The sequence below is a fragment of the Schistosoma haematobium genome, chromosome ZW (assembly GCF_000699445.3).
Source record: "Schistosoma haematobium chromosome ZW, whole genome shotgun sequence".
Taxonomy (NCBI): Eukaryota; Metazoa; Platyhelminthes; class Trematoda; order Strigeidida; family Schistosomatidae; genus Schistosoma; species Schistosoma haematobium.
The window spans coordinates 61,722,336-61,741,356 of NC_067195.1; the positions used below are offsets into that span (position 1 = coordinate 61,722,336).

General features: G+C 35.2%; 2 protein-coding genes across 2 annotated transcripts in view; one reads left to right on the plus strand and one right to left on the minus strand.

The window, feature by feature from the left end:
• The window catches only part of DNTTIP2 (Deoxynucleotidyltransferase terminal-interacting protein 2), a 34,975-nt gene extending 21,575 nt beyond the window's left edge, over positions 1 to 13,400 (plus strand). Inside the window, exons 7-9 of the mRNA XM_051211972.1 lie at positions 2,007 to 2,400; positions 9,439 to 9,583; positions 11,470 to 13,400. Of these exons, the coding sequence (XP_051072104.1) occupies positions 2,007 to 2,148 (142 nt within the window). The 3' untranslated portion in view covers positions 2,149 to 2,400; positions 9,439 to 9,583; positions 11,470 to 13,400. The remainder of the gene's footprint in view (positions 1 to 2,006; positions 2,401 to 9,438; positions 9,584 to 11,469) is intronic.
• The window catches only part of ACSL6_12 (Long-chain-fatty-acid--CoA ligase 6), a 42,470-nt gene continuing 27,312 nt past the window's right edge, over positions 3,864 to 19,021 (minus strand). The window contains exons 12-17 of the mRNA XM_035731822.2: positions 15,923 to 16,140; positions 15,551 to 15,701; positions 14,405 to 14,569; positions 11,147 to 11,263; positions 9,287 to 9,676; positions 3,864 to 4,232 (exon numbers count right to left, since the gene is read on the minus strand). Of these exons, the coding sequence (XP_035589788.2) occupies positions 4,089 to 4,232; positions 9,287 to 9,676; positions 11,147 to 11,263; positions 14,405 to 14,569; positions 15,551 to 15,701; positions 15,923 to 16,140 (1,185 nt within the window). The 3' untranslated portion in view covers positions 3,864 to 4,088. The remainder of the gene's footprint in view (positions 4,233 to 9,286; positions 9,677 to 11,146; positions 11,264 to 14,404; positions 14,570 to 15,550; positions 15,702 to 15,922; positions 16,141 to 19,021) is intronic.

Consider the following 19,021-nt stretch of genomic DNA (forward strand, 5'->3'; position numbering starts at 1 on the left):
CTCCCACAATAGATTGTTGCTGATAGTGTCTGATCAACGGATCCGAAGTATTTTGCGTAGACAGCTGTTAATAAACACTTGTATCTTCTGGATGATGGCTTTCGTAGTTCTCCAGGTTTCCGCCCCAGTAGACAGTAGAACTGTTTTGCCATTTGTATTGAAAATTCTGACTTTGGTGTTGGTTGACAGTTGTTTTGAGTTCCAGATATTCTTCAGTTGTAGATATGCTGCTCTTGACTTACCGACCCGTGCCTTCACATCTGCATCAGATCCACCGAGTTCATCAATGATCCTGCCCAGATATGTAAAGGTTTTTACATCCTCCAAAGCTTCTCCATCAAGTGTGGTTCGATTGGTGCATGCTGTGTTGTGTCGGAGAATCTTACTTTTCCCTTTGTGTATGTTGAGACCTACTGCTGCAGATGCTGCAGCAGCACTGGTCTTCTCCTGCATTTGTTGTTATATGTTCGATAGAAGAGCCAGATCATCTGCGAGGTCTTGGTCGTCCAGCTGCATCCTAGCTATCCACTGTATCCTATGCTTCCCCTCAGACGTTGACGTCTTCGTGATCCAGTCGATCACCAGAAGAAAGGGTAAGGGTGAGAGTGAGCAACCTTGTTTGACACCGGACCAATAAAGACTCTAGACTGCTCGTGCTTGTTTTATGCGTCATTGGTCCGGTCGATAATTCACTGTTCTCTAATTGATGGTATCATTACGTCATACATTAATATGATTCAGGGCACAAGTTATAACGCAGAACACGAATCTCAGCCTCCGCGATATGAATCATGTATTTCAAACATACTGGGTTTATACATCAGCCAACCAGACCACATCGTACCATAAAATAGAAAATAACATTTGTACGAGATTCAGCCATATGTGGTTGTGAATGTGGGAGATAGTAATTGATAGACAGGGCATAAATCAAGAATGGTAAATCGTATAATAATAGTTCATAGGTCAAAATAAATTTTATGATAAGAGGAACACGAATATGAGTAGTTTAGTTACTTAACAATTATACGATAAAAAATATATGTATAGTATTAGTCCAGAAATAGACTCTAACAGTTAGCAATCATTATTCTCGTCGGGATATATCAGTTGAAGTGTATGGGGAATGATTCTAGGTTTTTAAGTTTGGTTGCGAATCTTTATAAATACAAAGAGAGCATACTTCCTTACATTAATTACTTTGATTCGTAGTTTAGTAGTAAAGATATTTCTCTTAACCTACCAGAAATAATTCCACGATGCATAGTGATCTTTCTGGTGGTAGTTTCGTTGGAGAGGAACTCTTGGAAAATACGTTTGATGCGAGTTTTGCTACTCTTTATATTTAGTAACTGTTGATTATTTTTGAGTTTCAAAACAATTTTATATCATCAGTAGGCTTATCTGGGACCTTAGAGAGTGAAGTAGTTGATTGTTTCTACCGTTTCATCTCCTCGGTCAGTTAATGCCATCATGTTTTACATACCATCGATATAAGTTCTTGACACTGGTAAATCACCATTACTACAGCTGTACTGTTAAGTTATCCATCTAGCCACATGTACGATTTTAACTCATCACTGTTACGTTTGAATACCCAAAGCCTTTGGTGGTATATTCTTAAATAAATAATTTAAGGAGTATGCATGAGGTTATAGGGAATACAGTAGATGATAATGCATAATAATTAAGATGCTTCAGTTAAATTCTACATATATTTATTATTCTGTTCGACCATCACTAAAAATGAGAAGCAACAATGGCTCTCACGTAAGCTACCAAAATATGCTGAGGTGTGAATAACTATTAACTATTTTAAAGCATTTAGATATCTCCGTTTACAAACCGATAATGCGTCGTTTACTGCCTGAAAACTATTGCAAAGAGTGCGTTTCTTGTATCTTCTTGATTCTCATTGTTTTATTCGGGGTACATGACTCAATATTTCTAGTCATATAAGTTAGTGAAGGGTAATGTTTACCTATTCATTGTCACAATTTTTCTAGGGCTCAACGGAAACGATATGCCAAGATTGCACGTGCTATGGCTGAAAAACGGGCTGCTATCAAAAGAAAAGAGCAACAACAAATGAAGCGCTTAAAAACTGGTCGTAAAAAACAACAAGCAACAGTTGTTGTTCGTGAATGATTCATTTGTGATTAAGCCTACAGTTTGTACATATATTTGTGGATTAAATCGTGTTCAATTGTATCTTTCCGTGTTTTTAGAATCAGGGTATTCCAGAACATCTTCAGTCATAATTATTCTCGTACATAAGAGTACTGAAAGTACTGATTATATCTGTCGTGAGTCTAATTTGACTTCAAATTTTACAATATGCTGAAGAATAATGTGTAGACTCACGTACATCAAAATAAGACTCACATTTATTGTACAAGGGTGAGCCTAAATATCTAGCATTTTGAACATTAAAATGGGTAATTGATAATTCGAAGTAGGAATAAATAAACGTCCATGAATTAGAAAAATTGATAACTATGTTTTCGGAGTCACTCCATTTTCATGGTTTTCTATGTACTTGAATTCACTGAAACATTCGATTACATAAGAGCGATTCATATACCTAGTCAAATTGCCTAAGGACATTTTGGAGACTAATAAGACAGATTATCCTGTATATATCTTATGGCCATTATACATCTGTAAGTTACGGTAATAATAAACTAATCGCTCATTAGATACTAATTTCGTTTGCACACGGCTGTCATTTTAGTTGCAGGTTAGGTAATGAGAACGAAATACCTTGTTTATGAGCAAAAGCTGTTTATGACAATATTCCTTTCTAGTCGAATTAGACTCAAGCAATTCATAAGATACGGTGAAACTGTTGACGCAGGGTTCTGTGGACTCCTTAATTTAAATGAAAATTTTCAACGACCTGACCGACACCAATTTATCTAAACATGATGGATGCGAAAAGGGTTTTACGTTAAGTTTCATAAACTTCAAGCAAGAATGATATGCTTTGCTGTTTAAAATTGTGAAGTTGTCCCGTTTTATCCGAGTTATAAGCGGGTAATCTAGCATTAATCGTACTACCGACTACAGTTATCATCATCTTGAGTTAGGAATGGTCGATATAATGTTTCAACTGACATGGTAGTTCGAAAATGTTATCTACAGTATTTTATTTCTTTGTGTGATTGATATAAGATCAGCTATGAATCGCATACATGGATTGTTTCCTATTTAGGTTTTTTGCATAGGATTTAGGCAAAAACTAAATACATACTGCTGACCCTTCATTCAATGTGCGTGATGTGCCACGTGACAGCGTATCCATCCATATGAAGAATATTCACTTAATGTTTATTAGCATACTGTGTTGTATTACCTAATCCAAAGCAAGTGTGTATTCAATCATTACCTATAGTGTAAGTGTATGGCGCTCCTAAAATCTCCAATTTGTATGTGCCCATATTTGAATGTATTATCACTGTTATTCGCGTCTGTCTTGGAAGAGGGAGGAATCAAAGTCGAGTGGAATCGGATTTGATCTACTTAAAAAGTAGAAATGCATTTACTGAGCTTTGTTTTAAGAGACATCTGGTCAATTATTCGGTTTGTTTCAAATGCATGGTCAGATTCGTTCATTCATCATACTACTTTTGAGAATATTTTGTACTTAAAGTAGTTTATTCATATCACAAAAAACTAAAATTCATCACCAAGCATTTTGACGAGTCCCTATCCCGAAGCCTCCAATCTGCTTGGGTTCAATAAAAAGGAAAGCGTTTCCTAAGTCCTCGCATAGTACATACACCACTTTCTAATGACTTTTTGTGTTCTTATCTTTCGGGTGGCATTGGTGATCCGTTTAATTGTGAATGACAAAAAACTCGTTTAACAATTCGAAAGAGCAGTTGTTACACGATTGTTATGGATACTTGTTTCTATAGTAAATAATGGCAAAAATATACGTAGTTTTTTGAGAAAATAATAAAGAGCAAAATTAAAGCACAATAGTTCTCTGTTATTGAAAAAGGTGAAAATGAGTAGTGTTAAAATAAGTGAATGAAACCACATAATATAAAATAGCCTTGTGTCAAAATATTGACAATCAGTAGTTAACAGCTTTTCTCTTCTTCGTACAGATTTTTAATAGTATTTGCAAAATGTTTTCGTAGATTTATCCTTGCAAGTTTCATTGTTGGAGTTAACCATCCATTGTCTACTGTGAACGGTTCTGGTGTTAAGTAGATATTGCGGGCCTGTATTTAAGGTTAAAACATATATATATATATATATATATATAATTACATTTTTCAGCACCAACATCACTTGTTTTGATTGGCGATTACGTCACTTTAAAAAAATGCTTAATGGTTGACAGTTTCATGCAGAAACTGATAATTGGCGTTTATATGTGCGACTGAAGCTCACTGTTTATGAAAAAATAAGACGAAAATCATTTAACTTTCTGAGCATTAGTTTGCATGAATACCACACCCGATTCTTTCATCCTGTAGTTTTCTTGGACGTTAAGTCTTATGTCATGACCGTTGCTGCTATCTTCACGTGATGGTCGGGCTATACCGCCTGGAGCATTCGTTCTTTGAGGTTCTAGCATGTCAAGCAAATCAGTTGAAGAACGGTTAGGCTAAAAGCAGTGAACCCAAGGTCATAGGTCGAAGTCGTACTGCTAACTGTACAGAGATGTGACGGCAGTAAGGTGTTTCCCTCGGACAACAGCGATGCTGCCTTCTCCCAAACGAAGGGTGTGGTTAGAAAAGGTCAACCCTAAAAATGCACAACTTGTCTTATCCCATGAATTTCCATCCTCGACGTTAAAGTCTCAAACGATACGGAGCTAACACGAAAATTACCCACACAAACGTCGTGTGTGGTCTGCCTCAAGCAGTTGTCCCTTGGGAATTGCAGTCACATCCTCAGGCCACAAAGACCAACTCTAACTCCATTTCCTTTTCGAGTAGCACTATAAGAACTTTTCCACGAAGTGGGCGACCGGGAAGTCATAGATGCTCTAGTACCTCTAATAGCATTCAAAACCACTGTGTTCATAATCAATTTATCAGGGGACCCTGTGGCATCTTCGTTTGGTCTTGCTGGCATTGGTGTCGCACTAAGTGCTAGAGCTGAGGCAGCACTAATCGATTGGATCCCCATTAACAGTCGGTTATGTGCTGTTAGATTAGAAAGTTCCATCAAAGTGAGAAGAAATCGGCGTGAGAAACGATGTCTTTTCGTCATCTCCGCCTATGCCCCGACAGATTGCAGCCCGGATGCAATCAAGGATGAGTTTTACCACCAACTAACAGTTCTACAGAAAGTTCATCAGACAGATATTGTAGTACTAGCCGGAGACTTGAATGCTCAGGTCGGGCGTCTAGGCACAGAAGAGAGTCGTTTAGGTGGCCGATGGGGACTCGTTGGTTGCAGGACAGATAACGGGGACTGTCTACTGCAACTGTGCACAGACCACAACCTGTTTCTGGCTAGCACTAACTTCCGGCACAGTCATCGCCGATGTGCCACCTGGCGTCCTCCCTCTGCATCCCAGGCCTGGACTCAGATTGATCACATCGCGATCAGCTACCGCTGGCGTGGTTGTGTACAAGACTGCCGCTCCTTTTGGAGTGCCTATCTGGACTCTGACCATGCCTTGGTCGGCGCCAATCTTACCTTACTTTTCAGTGGCCAACGAAGTGACCGCCACTAACGGATTGATGTTAGCAAGTTGGTTGCAACTTCTGTTGCAAGTAAGTATCGAACCGAGCTAGTTTCTAGGCTAGCTACCATTCCACCGAAAAGTATAGATGAGCATTGTTTGCAGCTGCATGACGCCATGAAAGTGGCGAGTAAAGCCGCTTGCGAAACGTACCGCTTATAGGCACGACTCCCTGGCTGGGGTCTGAGAGATGGTGCAACACAGTGGTTTGAAACGTGATCAGACATGACTCAGAATAGAAGCCAGTGGCGATCCTGCTGTAACCTTCTTTTACTTTCTTCATAAAAATGATTGTATCTTCCTTAACTGAAAGACTTCGTCTGATTGTACCTTCCCATTTACCTCATTATTACTATTATTATTTTTATTAGTATTACACTACCTTACACTAATCTATTCGGTATTGTTCTTTTTCTACGCTCCTTACTTTTTTTCTCTTCGAATTCTCATTGTTTTGTGTGGCGCGTATATATTTGGTGCCCTCTTGTACCAATCTTTATGTGTTCAAATAAATAAATAAATAGCAAACAAATCCTGTGTGAAATCGTCCGGCAAGCCCCTTGCTTAAGATTCTAAAATCTCGTACGATTGATGTGTTCTGTCTTCGAAACACACATGAAAGATCCTAGTGTAGTCATTTACTTGACTTCATCTAGCCAAAGTGGGGAGCCGACGAGACACATCCTCCGTCTGTCTGGCGATCCGATGGACGGACGGGGGTAGACATGGCACTAAGTATGGTGGAAGAACAACTTTTAGAATGGATCTCCGTTAACAGTTGCTTATGTGCTGGTCGGATTAATGGCCCCCTAAGAGCTCTTCATTCCTGCCTACGCTTCCATCGACTGCAGCACGGATGAAGTGAAGAATGGATGCTACACAATGAAGAGCGAAAATAAATGAGGTCTAAATTTATCAAAAGTCTAAGGAGCGATCGCAAACAGTAGTGGACGACGAAAACAAAACAGATGGAAAAAGCAACGGCTATAGGTAACCGCAATTAAGAATTCAAGTGTGAGATAATCTCGGAAAAAGTCTGCATTCTTATCTGCTCTCAATCCAGACGTTTGGGACGATGAATGTAGCACTTTAAGCAGCAGTTCAGCTGCTCTACAGCTAACCTCCATATCCAAATAGCCTGAATGTAACATTGAAGTAGGCCTCCGACTCTAATTGAAGTTCATAAAGCTATAGCTGATCTGAAACAAGGAAAAGCAGCTGGTCCAAATGGATCAACTCTAGAGATCTTTAATGATGGCGAGCTAGATTTAGCGATTAAGTTGATTGAACTTTTAGCTAAAATCTGGGAGTTGAATGTAATCGTATATAACTGGTCGCCATCACTGATCGTTCCAATATATAAGAAAGGATCAAAATCATCCTTTGATGACCATATAGGATTTAGTTTGATTAACACAGCATCTAAAATACTATTAGGCCCGTGAACTGCAAACACGAGAAAATCAGGCTGGCTTCAGACCTAGTCGCAGCTGCATCGACCTTATATTCACTATTCGTCAGATTTAAGAACACAGACATGCTTATCGGAGTCTCACAATCGTGAGCAGCATTCAACTCGGTAGACCGAGTGGTTCTGTCTGAGTGTCCGTCATTGAAAGGTGTACCTCAGAAGTACATGAACCTTGTGAAGGCTCTTTACCCGAACACCACCAGTCGAGTCAGAGCTAAAGCTGAATGTCATCTGATTTCGCATCCTCAAATGGTGTCTGAAAACGATGTCCATTATTTCCATTTCTGTTCGATTTCATCATAGGCCTACTGCTGGAAATAACGTTCTCGCCGACTGAATTTTCGGGAATTGATCTCCCACGAAGAGGCCATCAGGATGTTTGAGATGCGTTTCTCCCCCTCTAAATACAGATTGATACTTCAGGACGGACTTGTGTCAACATTTAAAATAAGGATGTGAAGTGGTCGAACGTGCCGACAGCTTCACCTGTGTTGGGAATCTGGTCAGCCCTAATGGGTTGGTCTCTGAAGAAATCTCTGCACGGATTCGAAAAGCTCATTTGGCTTTTGTCAACTTACGTCACCTATGGCGAAGGCAAGTTATCCGTTTACCAATTAAGGGACGAACATACGGCACAGCAGTTTGTTCTGTTTTACCTCAACCTTGCGAAACGTGGTCATTAAGAGTAAAGGATACTCGTACGTTACTAGTATTTGATCACAGATGTCTTAGAAATATCGCTCGCATCTGCTGGGATTACCGGGTAAGTAATATTGAGGTTAGACACATGGTATTAGGGAATGATGGTAAATCAGTTGATGAGGTCGTGAATGTACATTATCTGAGATGGTTGGGCCGCGTATTACGCATGGCAAACTACCGATTACGACGGTGCGCAATGCTTACCAATGTTGGAGACAGATGGAAGAAAGTTAGGGACGGCCAGACCAAAACGTGGCATCAGTCCATAAATTCACTAACTTCCGGTGTGAGCCAATGTTGATAGATATAGACTACTTGGTTGGGGTCCGCGCAACTATCGTAACCGATGGTTGGAGACTCTGGGTGACATGGCTTAGAATCGATCACAATGGCGTAGGTGTATACACTCTTTTTCTTCACTTAGACTGCGAGAATAAAATTGCTTTACATCCTTCTTTCTACCAACTAATTCTTTCTTCTCGTGCTATATCCTTATGCACAATCTTTTTTATATTTTAGTACCATTGAAGTAAATTTCTATGAATTTGGTGTTTATCTTATTGTGCTAATGAGGTATGGCAACTTGGACCGATGAGTATATGTGCCTGGTTCTACGTTGTAGCTGACTGACCAAGTCTTTTATGTATCTCCTAATAATCACTGATTAGCAAATAAAACATCAATGTCAGCATTTACTTGCATCTCTCTCTTATAGTCTTGATAGTAACATTTGATTTAAAATGCCGATTGACGGCAAAGTTAGCGCTTACACAAACATAATATATCACAATATGTATATTGGTAGTGTCTGGTGACCTTATATAATTCAGATTAATTCAGATATATGAAATATTTTCAAATATTTTTGTTGCCAATCATAAGAATGTGTATTGGAATGATCGTAATAGTTTAACAAGTTATCTCTACTTCTTTTATGATCGAGTACATAGGTAAGGTCGACCAATATACTTTATTACATAATAACAAAGTTCTTTCAACAAATGTGAAAACTATACGTTCCATACTTCATTTGCAAATCCTCCATCAGTTGTCTTAAACTTCATTTTTCCTTCATCGCCATAACAATTTCTCTTCGTTCCCGTTCTCTTCGATTCGATCTTCCCAACCTTCCGATGCCAATCATCCCATTTCCGATTGGTGTTAGATACTACTTAAGTCGACATAAGCAGCATACACTGCACTACTAACATTCCCTTTTCTGCAAATAGAATATTCAATTATTTCCTAAAACATTTTATGCCACTACATATTACCTAGATCTTTGTTTTACATAGATTAAAAAATTCCAGGTAAAGTAACAAGCGTATTATACTGTCAACAACATTTCCTCTGTCTATGTATAATTTTAAAAAGAAGAATCTATTATTGTAAATGAGACTAACCAGTTCAAATCCTTTTAAACCTTTTTCTCTAGCAATTGAGTTCATTCTCTCCAAGATAAATTCACGTATTTCCTTATTGGTGCATAATTCAGCATCGGTTATTTCCTCCAGTAATTCTCTATCTTTCATGTTCTCACACTTTTTTTCAATAGGTGATGAAATTGTTTTTGATAATTTGCTAATAATGTCTACTGCTTCCTTGCGTAATCTTCTAAAGTTTGGTTTAACCACTGCTACTGCATAAGGTTTCAGTGAATGACCTTCAACGTACACATGTTGTATTAGATTACAGAATAAGTAGGTTTGCTCTACTTTCTCTGGTGCTACATATTCTCCTTGTGATAATTTAAATATATTTTTCGTTCGATCCACAATTTTTAATGCTCCATTCTATGAGAAACATGAAATCAATTTACAATAAAGAAGATACAGAAATTGTGTCAGGATTCTGAAAATGCAGATTTAAGAGGTATTATGTAGAAAAAACCTGTTGGGAATAAATAATGGGTTGATATATTCGAATACAATCTTGACATTTTACTGAATGATTAGTAAAAATTTACAAACAGTAGGTAATTTCTATCTAGAAAGATACAACTTATCCTATTCTTATTTAGAAACTGGGAAAATACCATGTTTAGTACAACACTGAATATCTCAGCCTAAATTTCGTACTAAGCATTGGTGAAGAGTTCCATAAAAATACTAGAAAACTATAAGTTGTTTTTCAATCTACTGCCAATCATTTCCCTAGAATGTTATGCTGAAATAATGTGAACAATTTATTCTTACACTAAATGAATGACTTCTAGCATCATAGTTTTCATCAAAAGTCTAACAAAAATATACGGATCCTTACAGTCATCTAAAAAATTATTAGTTAAAATAATTAATCGACTATCTAATACGTATAAAATAAATTTTACCTTACATTGTTAGTACCGAAGCAGATCGAATAAGTATTACTTAAATTGAATAAACCATGTATATGTAAATACAATAACCCCGTTATTCATGTCGTCAGGTTTTCCGATTCTTTAATTAGTTTTCATAGCTGGTGAATATTATGTGTTTAGATAATGGAGAATATTTGTAACCCAGGGTGAGGATGTTGGAGAAGTTGAACTCTCTTAGCTTAGAGAACTCAATAACTTCGATAAGTGTTCAAGATACGCTTGCTGTTTTTAATGATAGCTATCATTATTACTGATGGATAAATATATGAATTTTATGTGAAGGTATAAAACAAAAGAAATTCAGTTGCAATTGGTTAATGTTCTTAAAACTAACCATATTTACCACAGTTAGACTGTGATAATTAAACACTCATGGAAAACGGTGAACTGAAGTAATGCTGTTGTCAAGAGATAGTTAAAATAGAATTCTCTAAAATCTACCAATTCACTTTTATTTTAACATTTATGCATAGAGTGAGCTTAAAATGTTATGATTGTTAAAAACAAAATTTCAAATAGATATTGGATATTCACGACCACATAGTTTTTAAGTTAAAGCATTCCGTCAATGAATTATTTGTCTATGTATTGGTTGGGGTTCTGAACGGAATGCTAAAGTATCAATGTGTAAAGGTATTAGGAATGATAAAAGTTCTCTAGGTTAACACGTTTTCTAAATCTCGAAACGTGTGAAATATATTCGGTTTCAGAAGAACACAAACACAAATATAGGTGACTCTTAACAGTTCACGGTTTCCATGCTTAATTTTTATGTAGTTTACTAAAATGATTGAAGATGTGAGTTCAATTATGTCTTAGACCAATGACTTTCCGATAGAACAAATATTGATTTAATTTACTAATACTTTGGAATTATTATTGACTTTAATTAGAAAGAACTTACTTTTAACCAAACTCCAACGTCTCCCGTGTGAACAAAGCCCTCTGAATCAAGGACTTCTTCCGTTTTTTCTTGATTTTTATAATAACCAAGCATATTAGATTTACTACGAATGCATATCTGAAGCGAAACAAGTTAAGTTTTGTGTATATAGATGTTCAGTAGGAGTAATTACAAGGTTACATAAAAGTTTTAGTACGGTTCATAAAATCCTATGTGTCACAAAATTATAACCCTGTTTACGTAATTTCATTAATATGACAATTGGGTTATGTTCAAACATTTTATTGACTAGCTTTTCTTTTGATTTTTTTATTTTATTTTAGGTTACACAAAGCTATTTTTAAGTAATCTTCAAAACTGAATGAATATTTTGCTTCTTCATGGTATGTGAGGTGTCACTGGAAAAGTATTAAAATTCGCCACTTAAATGTTTCACTTTTGATAGGCAGTAAACATTAATGTTAAACAGAATTTAGCAAACCAGACACCTTGAGTACTTTACCATAACTTCAACACAAACAATGATGTAATTATTCATAACATAATTACTTTTCCAGAAATAATTTGTCTCACTTAGATTAAACTTTCATTGATTGTGGATAACTTAAGTGACGTGACTGTTTTACATACACCAAAATATTTAGCCCGTGTCTCCATGAATTATCCTATAATGCGGATCATTAGTTAAGTTGGAAAATAAATTTGTTATGGTAAACAACACATCATCTATCTGAGTTGAAAACTACACTTTGTTTCTACTCACAACATATTTCACTACTCGTAACTACTACTTTGCTGTTGTTTATTATAAGAGTATACGATATTAAGATCCTATTGCAACCTAGGATGCATTTGACAGAAATACTCAGACTTTTTGCTAAACGATCTCTATCATCTCGAATTATTTGACATCTCTCTAGATGAACGAGCTATGTGCAGACCTTCTTATCAAAATAAATGACTACTTTCGGCAGAGAGAATATTAATGATGACACCATAAACTGAGGTCTCTTAGGACATTATTTTATTGCTTACCTCTTAATTGTCAAGCAGCTATCACCTTGCTCATTCAGAATACCTTAAAAGCCAAGATCTGTTGTATGTATATTCTGTAAGTGTTATTTAAAAACCTATCGGTTTCTCTCATGAACTTTTAAAATTTTACGAATGCTTAGTGAATGTATGATTTGATAGCTTCCTGTACATATGAGCATCTGTTTCACCGGTTATTAATTTGAGTTCGTAGTCATTCACCTCAACCACTTACGGATAGATATATCATGATGAGAAATATCCTGTGATTAGAACATACTTAGCATAATGTATAAATGTTTCCACGGGTTACTAAGACTCAGGTGACAAAGTTAACTCAGATCTCGTCAAATTGATATTTAATTATTAGAATGTTTTATTATTTATTAAGATGCATATTTACTAGATTACAGTTAAACTTGAAAACTTTTGTTTTCTTTGTGTACATAAACATATTTGAATTGACAAGAGCATGACGTATAAAGCGATTCTCAAAAATGCACGGTTTTTTAGTAATGAAAATTCGTTTTTACAGTTACTTATACTTTATCTATTTATAAAAAATCAGAGGAAAACGACTTGTTTTTACTTTTTCTAATATATGAATAATTAAACTTGACTTCCTTCTTTCTCTAAACTTATAAATGTTTTAATTATTTCGAATAAAATAAACTTATGTCATGTTTTTACTTCCCGTATTTTATGTATTTTGACCTAGTAGTGAGTAGCCAGTGTCAATGACTAATTTTCAACTTTACAATATTCTTTATTTAATCCTTATAATCGGTCTGTTATTCTCATATCTGTGAGAAACAAAACTCAACAACTTGATGGTTACTTGGTTTCCTATATAACCGTTTGGATCATCTCATCGTCACTAAGACTTTAATCACTATTTGTTATTATGTGCTTTCCGAGGGGATTGCCTCGACGTATCTTATATCTTTGATTCCATTGCTGGTAAAAATTTAAATTTACTTATTTTTGCTTAGATTTTAAGGTGAAAATTTAATTTCAAATCATAAAGTACCTGAAAGATTCTTGTACATTATGATGCTTTCAATAACAAATTTTTTTATTCGAGTGAGATAAAATAGGTGAAATCAAAACATTTCGTTTTAATTATACTCAGTTATCATGTAATTTTACTTGTGTAAGTTTTATCAGTTTGAAAGTAGTGACTAAAACTATCAAATTAATTAATTATGAAGTTGATGATGATGCAAATCTAAGAATGTACATAAGTACCTCGGTATATTACAGAGTTATGTTTCCATTCTTATCCACTGAATCATATTTCACTTTGATATTATGCAATAATAGCCGATAGTAGGGTGTGGTAGGATTTCATTCCATTCAAAACTTATAAACTGAGTAAATATTAACCTTAGTAAATGTTGTAACGGGTGACTGCAGGTTAGATGGAGCAGAGTTTTATTGATCGATTACAGTGACACGTAAAACACGTAAGGACGACCTAGAGTCCCGATTGGTCCCGCTTCCCTGTCTAGCCCAGCCAGTTGAGTCTAGAACGCAAGTCACAGCCTCTGAGTTATGAATCATTATATTTCAAACATACTCTGTTTATATACTAACCAAACAGACCACATCGTACCATAAAAATAGAAAACGACATTTGTACAATATTTAACGAATGAAATAAATAATGGCCAATAGGAAATGTCCATTTAACGTCCAAGGACATCATTAGACTTAACGTGATAATGATTGGTATATTCCTCAGCATACCTAGCAGTAAATATTTAACTCCTAATTAGAATCCCAAAAAAATAAATCCCTTAAAGTTGATCATCAAGATTTTGAATGACGAAATATACCAAAAATAATCAAGATGTTCTCTGCTATCGAAATAATTTAATATGTATCAAAATAGATCTCCATGCTGTTTCCAGTTCATGTTAAACGCTAGTTTTGTAGGATACAGAAATATTACTGATATTTGTGGTCTCAAAAGTAATTATTCATTATTCATTTTAGGTGATAATAAATGAATAAATAAACCAAGTAAGGAAGTTGAACATATGACTTTTAGTTGATAGGTTTAAACAAAATAATCGTAAATTATAAAATTCCTTTTTTTTTTCGTAAAATAGCTATCTATTAAAATTCTCAGCGAAACGGACCTGCCATTGGTTTGAAACTATTATAGTTCATGGTTATTAATTAGCATACAAAAATCTTTAATGAAATATAACAGAAAGTTACCTCTCCCATTTGATCTTTGGATACGAATATACCCATTTCCGGAACATCTATTAGTTTAATTTGCACACCAGGGGAAATAGCTCCAACATGGTAAGCATCAACATCTTCAAACATTGTACTACATACTAAGCCAAGTGTTTCTGTCGATCCGTATGCTTCACTAACCTAGCCAATGTTCAAAGATTGCTATTAAAATGGTAAAGAATGTCATTATTCTAAAAAGGAATGATGTTCATAATGTTTTGTATATACTGTATCAACTCATGTTTGTATTCCTGCGTAAAATCGTACTCCCCTTAGTTAAAAAACTTTTAATAGAATTAATGATAAAATTGGGATCTAAAGAATCTCCAGAATCGAAAAATTATATTCACACAGTATTCAGCAATGATCTTAGATTACGTATATTTTCATAAAGTACTGACTGAAGTTTACTACAGCCAACGGTATTGCGTGTTTTGGTTTGTCTATTATCAAGAGACAATGGTCCCCACTGAGGTAGAATCTTGAGTCTACAAAATCCTTGATTTATTTAATGAGATTTTACATGGATGATAGAAAGTACTTTAATTTTATCCTTGTATACGTTGAAATCGAAAAACGTGATTAAAGTAACGACTTTGGGAATCTTATCCTAGTCCTAAACTGGATTATTTAACAATGCCCCTAGTTATTTTGGTCTTTTCAGTTGCATGTACCTAGAACATTGTGAGTTCTATCTTTTTATTAGTCTACATCTATATCATCTTTGGTCTGAGTACTGGATGCGTGATGGAATTAGTTACACAAACTTTTAATAAAATAACTAATACCTTTGGTTTAAGTTGTGAGACACTGAAGGTAATTTATGAAATAAATGAATCCACACCATTCTGTTATGACTGTCATTAACAGTTGTCAAACGGTCAATTCTCTGAATGGATTTGATTCATCGTAAATATAATCTTACATAATATTTTATCGGGATCTTATTGATTTGAGCAAATATTACTACATAGTCTCTTGATTGGCACCTGGTGAACATTCTTTGGTCCTATTTAAACAATGGAAATTCTCAGTACTAATTAAAATAAGTGTTGGTTCTGTGTGAACAAGTAGATCAGAAACGAATTCTTATACGAAAAATATTTCAAATATTAGACTTACAGGACAACTCAAAACAGCTCTAATAAAGCAAAGAACATCTCTATCTATTGGAGAGCTACCTGAAATAATAGCTCTTACTCGACCACCCAGTAGTTCACGAAATTCTCGAAAAAATAGGAAATCTATTATTCCATTCCTTCGATATATTCCACTACAACAAGTAATTATTATAAAAGTTATTTTAATGTAAAATTGAGAAATATTCACGACAAAATCTCATTTCAATTGAAACAAATAGAATGCTAACTTAAATATTCATTTCTCCATTTCTTTTGTTTAGTTTGAATGATAAACACAAAACGGATCATATTCACACACATTAATATATGTATTCATACTAGTTACCCTTTTGAACTTTTCATAACTACTTACTGTTTCTGTTCTTCCATTCTCTTGTTTATTTCGTATTGACATACTTTCCGAATTATTGGTTTAGAATGCACTTTTTTGGAAAAATTCATATATAATCGAACAAGCAATCTTGGAACAGAACAAAAAAACGTTGGCTTAAAATCTCTAAAATCATCAAATAATGACTCAATACCATCAGTGAGAAAACCGATTCGACCACCAGAAAACATGGCCAATATCTAATTGAAAGAATAGGCAATGAAATGAAACTTAGTACCAAATTACTTGTGAGATTAAGTCACTTGAAATAAAGTTAAACAGTTAAAAGCAAGTTAATAGTAGCTCTTTTTTTAAAAAAAAATTACTGCTGGAGGACGAAGAATATTAATCTATAACTAAAATACCTGGATTAAAAAGCAGATTTCATTATGGATAATTTTTGCATCTGGTACATATATATCATTTGCACAAGCCGTGTAACCTTATCTATGATGATTTAACAAATAAAGTAGTCTATTAAAAACAGAAAGAGAATTATTTAATATAAAGTGTCGAAAGGGGGTTATGTAAAGCTCAACTAGTTAAAAAAGAAATAATAAGATGAAGTCAGCTATATAAAAGATAAATTGTTGTTGAAGAGAGCATGAACGAAGATTGGAGCAGCACCAATCTCCAATCCTGATCTCTTCAAGATAATAAAGGGGACTATGTGTAACAAATTGTTCTCTTGACGAGAGTCATGGTAAAATGAGAGTCTGAACGTGTCGCTTTTGAACACAGAGCTCAAGTTTGAAACGATCAATCTTTTTTCTTAAAAAGTTCGTTAGTCGTTTTTTCAAAGTTTATGCTAGAGTATCTTCCTTGAACTCAATATTCATGAAGAATTTTAATGTGAACTGCAGTTGATCTTCCAGATTGGTTTTTTTTTCAAGTTTCTTTCAGTGGATCTTAACTGATAGTTGTTTTAATGACTATTTCTGGAGCTTGATTAGTTCCTCGTTTATTATGTATTCGGAGCATCAGTGCTTAGCTCTCTGTGAGAAATATTGGATTAGATTTCTCTTACTATTTAATGAAACACCCGCACTACTCTTGCTCTGTCAAAAAATACTTTCCAACGATGAAGACATGACAAAAAAATTAACTAACTTAGTAGCAAAGCTGTTTGCTTACTGAAAAACAATAGATATTTTATTGATGATTTGAAAACAAGTTATTTGGTACTTATATTTAAAAATCCACCAGTCATGAACGTTGAGTACTACTTTGAAAGGTTAACTCCAATAAAATCACCATACATTTTAAACTTTCGTATTAGATTCTCTTTTAAATGACTCATAATATCACATAACTATTATGCAGCTAAAGACGTGTTCAGATTAAATGTTGAGTGGAATGAATCTCACTTTCGATCATTTTTTAAATTAAATACTGAACACATAAATAGTATTCAGTGGGACCGCTAGGATGAGTAAATGAAAATTATAGTCCAATCTTAATCCCGAATAAAGGAGGGTTGGAGATGAGGTTAGCGAACTCCGTAGAAAACGACCATGCTAAAAAAATGTTGGCCAGAATAAACAATCTAAACGATTAAGACTCTACTCTGTGAGTTGAAAGGTTCTCATTCAGAAATATTATGACGTCTCATGGCGAAGGCCGAAACTTTTCAGTAGTCACGAGATTGATTTACCTTCTGACAACCAGAGCAACAATTAATATAGGTTCATGAAATGTCCGGACAATGTGGGAGACCTGGGAGGCTAGTCAAATAACTACGGAAATGAGGATATATAACTTGGAGGTGCTCGAAATAAGTGAAATCCATTGGACCCAAACTGGACAGAAAAGATTAACTTTGGAGTGGTGCTGTTGTACTCTGTTCATCAAGAAGAAAATGCCTCCAGCACACAAGGAGTTGCACTGATGCTATCCAAAGATGCACGAGAAACACTAATGGGATGGAAATCTCATGGATCCATGATTATCAAAACATACTTCAAAACGAAGAAAAAATGATCACAATATACGTTATCTAGTACTGTTTACCTACCAACGATAGCAGCGAAGACGATAAAGTTCGGTCTCATGAGAAGCTGTAGTCAATCGTAAAGAAATTCTCAGGAAAGGACATTGTAGTGGCTTAGCTTCGAGATAATTCATTAGGATTCTTATATCAGTCACTGATAACCCTTATTCAAGAAATCTCAACCGTTTATGAATTCAGAATACAACACGAAGGGCTGACTACAGTTTATTGTTGGATAGCGCGGATAAAAAAGCTACAAGCACACCAAGTGAACTTGAGCATGAAAGCTAATATGTTCAAGCAAGAGAATGTAGGGGGAAATTCAGAGTCGAATCAATCAGTAGGATTCAAGCATATATATATATATATATATATATATATATATATATATATATATATATATATATATGGGAAAGCGAATGACTCATCGAGCGATATTTAATCAATTAACATTTAAGCTAGAGAGACGAGTATGTGCGTAGTCTATCAAATGTGACGAAGCATACATGTTCACATAGGCATGATAGTGATAAAAATGATACACGGACATTGAGAAATTGTTACTGTTCGAATAACGCTGTTAAATAAGTTAATTTAAGGTCTTGGCAAAATTAACCCTAAACAAACTTAATTGTAGGAGAGGTCCAAGAAGATGACGACTCTAATGGCAGACCTAACCGTCAAAGCCGGAATGGAAAATAACAAGTATGGAGATATCTAGGGACGATATGGACTGACCAGGAAAAAGAAACGAAAATGGGGGAGAGATTTGCAAATTTATTTGTATCCAACAAATTACTTATGGGCGGCACAATAATCCCCCACAAACACATACACAAAGCTACATGGGTCCCACCGGATCACACTACACAGAACCAGGTCGATTATATTTACATCACAATGGACGATGGAAGACGCGAGAACCAGGAGAGGAGCTGACATTTCTTTGGATCACCACTAGCTGGTAGTTGGAAAGATGAAGCTGAAGCTAAAGAAGAAGTGAGCAACTGGAGAAACAGCATTACAAAGGTTAAATACAGCCTCATCGACATAATGACAAACTCAATGAATTCAAGATAACACACAGCAAC